The following is a 4,396-nucleotide window of genomic DNA, read 5'->3' on the forward strand; positions in this document are numbered from 1 at the left end:
TGCTCTCTTCTTTCTTTTTGGCCGGCTGAGCAGGCCGGCTGTCTTTCTGCTTGTCGGACTTCTTAGAGTCCGACTGGCTACCAGGCGAGCAGAGGTCGGTAGCTTGAATGTAGCTTTCCGCCTCCCTCAGGGTCGCTTGTAGGGTGAAAGCCCCATTTCTAACAAGGTCGAACTTAAAAGTCGACCCGTCTTTCAGACCTTTGAAAAAGTCTGTAAAAGCTACCTCATCAGACAGTCCTTGAATCTGAATTCTAATCAGATTGAACCGCCTGACATAGGAGCGCAGCCCTTCTCTCTCCCCCTACTTAATAGTGCTCAAGTCTAAGCTTGTTTTCTTAGCAGGGATGTTCATTGAGAAGTTGGAAGCAAATAGGAAGGCAAGCTTCCTAAAACTATCAATGGACCCGACTAGAAAATTGCAAAACCATTGTTGGGCTATGCCCTTCAACGTAGCCGGGAAGCAACGACACCAAGTGACATCATCCAATCCCTGCAAGTACATGAGGTTGGTGTAACCCATGAGGTGATCTTCCGGATTGGTGGTACCATCATAGGTACCAACCAATACATTCTTAAACTTGGCCGGCTTGGCCGCCTCGGTTATCTCTCGGGTGAACGCAGAAGGTTTTTCACCCAGGCGTAGCAGACGGAGCAGCCAGTCCAATGGGAGGAAATTTTGATATGTCGCCTGACCTCCAAAGAGAGCTGGCTGCATAAAGTGAGGGGGATACTGACCGTAAACCTGAGTAGGAACATACGGTACAACTTCAATCATCTGAGGACCAGAATGGACAGTATTACCGCCTGTTTGGCTCTCATGCAGGGAGAGTGCATTCCCTGCAGAAGTGTTGTTGAAGCTGTCTGGAAAGTTTGACGTTGAAGCCGACTCAGACATCTATTGGTTTCTCTTCCGGTTGATAATCTCCCGGGCATCAAGAGTTGATTTTTTACTTCCCACCGGCTGCTGAGTCCGGCGGGTGTTGTTGGTGTTCCTCTTAGGAAGAAGAATTTTTTACTAATCAATGGTCCCGGCTGCCTTCTCCTCTAGATGAGGAGTGGGCTGCCGTTCTCTAACTGACTTCCCCTTTTCTAGAAGAGTCTTCTTGGCCGACTGACCTTTACTTGGGCCAGCCCGGCTCTAGGTGATCAGCTCTTTAATTTCACCCTTGAAACTTGTCATGAATCTCATGAGTTTGTCTCGGGTGACAGGGGCTGATCCAGCGGCCGTATGGGTTTCCCCTTCCGGCTGCCCAGGGGGTCGGCTTGTACCCGCCTGGGAGGCACCCCGCTCCAGAGTGTTTCTGGGCCAGATGCGCTTGGTTCTTAGAGAGCCGTCGTCGGCTGTAAAGGTTTCGACCTGAGGATCTTCATCCTCATGGTCTGTAAAGACTTCTGGGTCATCGCCCAGACGGTTAGGGGGTGGTACAGACTCTTGAACCATCTTCGAGGTACTCTCCCCACAGACGGCGCCAAATGTTTTGGGTGTTTTTGTCCCTCGAGAGAGTTACGTCACGAAGTCTGATCCGGCTGAGTTGTACCTGCAAAATAACGGAGACTCCGGGTGGTTAGAGTTCCGCCTCCGACGATCAAGTTAGTAACTTGAAAGGGAATAAAGAGTACGGAAATTTAGGTGAGGATCTGCTTGGATTCCAAGCTCAAGTCTTTCTCTGATGTGAGAGAATGTAGGAGTAATAAATGATTGAATGTGTCCCCAAAGTGGGGAAATATCTCCCTATTTATAGAGTCCTTGGAGAACGTGCCCCTATCTAGGTCATTTGACCAAAATATCAGTGGGCTGCGCCGTAAAACGGCGCTTCTAGGGATTTGGGCCCTTGAAGGCCGCCATTTCAGAGACTTATCTGAGGGCGCCAAGTGTCAAGAGGATGTTGAGCCACATGGGCCATCCTGAGCTAGACACGTGGCTTCCTCTCATTGGTCCACGTGTCTAGGGTATTTTTACCCTAAACAAATCTCATTCTCCACTAAGATAGGATCCTTCAGCACAACATCAGAATCAGTAAAAACAGAATCAATTCTATTACTACTTTGTCTTTGCTTCATAACAGAAAAGAAGTAGTGAGAGTTAGCATCTCCTAACTTGATCCAATCCACTCTAGCTTTCTGCTTATAGATATTCTCTTGAATATTCATCCAATACTTAACTTGTTCAATAGCAGCAGCTTCCTGTAACTGCAGATTCACATTGGCAATACCAACAGCAAGTTGTCCTTGGATATGAGTTAAGGCAGAAGTAGCTTGATCCACTCTATCAGCAATGTTTGCAAAATGTTTGGTATTTAAGCTCTGAAGACCCTGCTTGATAGTTTTCAAATTCTGCCAAACATCAGTCAAGCATCATCCTTAGACACCTTTTTCCAGCCAGCTTCAACAACAGAGCAGAAATCCTTGTGATCAGCAAGGCAATTCAAGAATCTGAAAGACCTTCCCTTTCTAGGGATATGAGAACAAATCTCCACCAAAAAAGGATAGTGATCAGAGACCAAAGGAGGGAGATAAATGGCCTCAGAAGAACTATAACTAGACATCCAGGCTTGATTGACCATGCCTCTATCAATTCTGGTAGAAATTCTATCATCACCATGGCCTTTGATATTCCAAGAATAGAAAGAACCCTTACTCTTGATTTCACACAAATTCAGATTCTCAATACATTCTTTAAAATGCTTCACCTCATAATCAGTAATAGGATTACCATTAAACCTATCACCATCATTAAGAACAGAATTGAAGTCACCAAGAAGAAGCCAAGAATCAGCAGCCACAATAATGTTGCTAATACCAGCCCAAAGAGGGACCCTATCATGCATAGAGTGAAGACCATAGACAAAAGTAACAAGAAAATGGTGTTGTAAGTCTTTAGAACAAATGTCAACATGAATAAACTGCTCATGGGAGGAGAGAATAGTCACATTCACCTTGTCCTGTAACCAACCAATCCAAATTCTACCTCTATGAGAATGATCATAATTGCAAAACCAAGACTAAGCTTTGACAAATTTCTTCAGTAACTTGACACTATTCTTCAGCTTCACCTTAGTTTCTAGGATACCAACAACATCAACAAAGTACTCAGCTAGTAACTTCTTAACAGAAGCTACTTTATTGGGGTCATTAAGACCCCTAATATTCCAAGAGACAACAATCCTCCTCCCAGAGGGGGATTACCATCACCCTCGATAGGATCAGTGTGAGTATCCTCAAACAAAGCAGAATAAGGATTAAAACTAGACAAAACTGGCATAGTGTGGGAAATACTATGACTTCTATGCTACCTTCCAACAATTCTCCAATCATAATCAGAATTAGCTTGTTGTGCAGTAGGAGCAGGAGTGATAATAGCTGCACCATGGACTGTTTCATTCACACTAGCATTAAAAACAGGAACATTAGTAGTAGGAGAAGGAACATAAGCAGGATATTTAGGAACCCAGGCCTTAGCCTATTCCCTGGCACCAGGTTGTATCTTCTGAGCCTGAGTCTTAGGCTTAGCAGGAACACTACAGTCATGACCAACTCTATTACACTTCTTGCAGAAAGGAGGAGCCATTCAAAGAGAAGCTTCTATTCAACAAGAATGTCATCTGGACTCTTAACCCAAATGCTCTTAGGCAATGGCTTAGTAATATCAACTTCAACAAGCAATCTAGCAAAGGTAACCCTTAGTTTCTTAGAAGTACATTCATCAGCAAACAGAGGCACCCTAATAGCACTACCAATTCTACTCAAAGTATCAAACCCCAGCAGTGGAGAAGGAGATTAGGAAGTCTCACCCATAGAGGAACAGTTCTGAGAACCTCAGAATAAAAGTCAAACTTATCACTCCAAGGTTTAACATTAGCAGCTTTACCATAAAACATATGTGGACTAGCATTCAAGAAAGTATTCATATCATCACAGTTTTGCGTTTTAATCAAGAATTAACCATCATCATGCCAGAAGATATTAGGTTTAGCAATAGAATTCGAATTCTAAGAAATATATCTATGAACATCAGCAATTGTAGGGTAGTAACCAATAACATAGAAAACAACTGAGTTTTTCCATTAAAAATTACCTTCTTGCGGTTCAGCACTCTGCTGCTGAGCAATAAATTTCCCATCCTTGAGAACAGGAGCAACAAAGGACAGAGAATATCCCTTGGAAATGAGCTTGGGGCTAGACAAGGGATTAGCTCTCTAAGGTGCTTCAGGAACCCCAGGAAAACCACCAGCATTCTCAGGAACAATCGGATCATCAATAGAAACAGAATTAGATCTAGTGTTCAATGGAACAGTAACTCGAGGAACTCTAACAGTTGATTGAACTAGATCTGGAGCAATATCTCCAAAACTAAGGTTATTACCAGACATAGGAACATCAGAATTGCTACTAACAC

The 4,396-nt window shown here is 43.7% G+C and overlaps 1 protein-coding gene across 1 annotated transcript; it reads right to left on the reverse strand.

The window, feature by feature from the left end:
• Window positions 1–1,956: 1,956 nt before the first annotated feature.
• On the reverse strand, window positions 1,957–3,568 carry LOC145642910 (uncharacterized). The gene is made up of 5 exons (XM_081694069.1): window positions 3,475–3,568; window positions 3,294–3,372; window positions 3,054–3,141; window positions 2,370–2,942; window positions 1,957–2,313 (listed from the first exon to the last, which is right to left on the reverse strand). The coding sequence occupies exons 1-5, from the start codon at window positions 3,566–3,568 to the stop codon at window positions 1,957–1,959; spliced, it is 1,191 nt and encodes a 396-aa protein (XP_081550195.1).
• Window positions 3,569–4,396: the final 828 nt, after the last annotated feature.

The sequence above is a fragment of the Chenopodium album genome, chromosome 8 (genome assembly GCF_948465745.1).
Source record: "Chenopodium album chromosome 8, dcCheAlbu1.1, whole genome shotgun sequence".
Lineage (NCBI taxonomy): Eukaryota > Viridiplantae > Streptophyta > Magnoliopsida > Caryophyllales > Amaranthaceae > Chenopodium > Chenopodium album.

What these genes read in the sequence shown, in the direction of transcription:
- LOC145642910 (XM_081694069.1), bottom strand. Translation starts at nt 3,568, where the DNA reads ATGGCTCCTCCTTTCTGCAAGAAGTGTAATAGAGTTGGTCATGACTGT. An exon ending in TTGGTATCCTAGAAACTAAG is followed by an intron (nt 2,943 to 3,053) that starts GTGAAGCTGAAG and finishes GGTTGGTTACAG; the next exon opens with GACAAGGTGAATGTGACTAT. An exon ending in TTGAAGCTGGCTGGAAAAAG is followed by an intron (nt 2,314 to 2,369) that starts GTGTCTAAGGAT and finishes ACTATCAAGCAG; the next exon opens with GGTCTTCAGAGCTTAAATAC.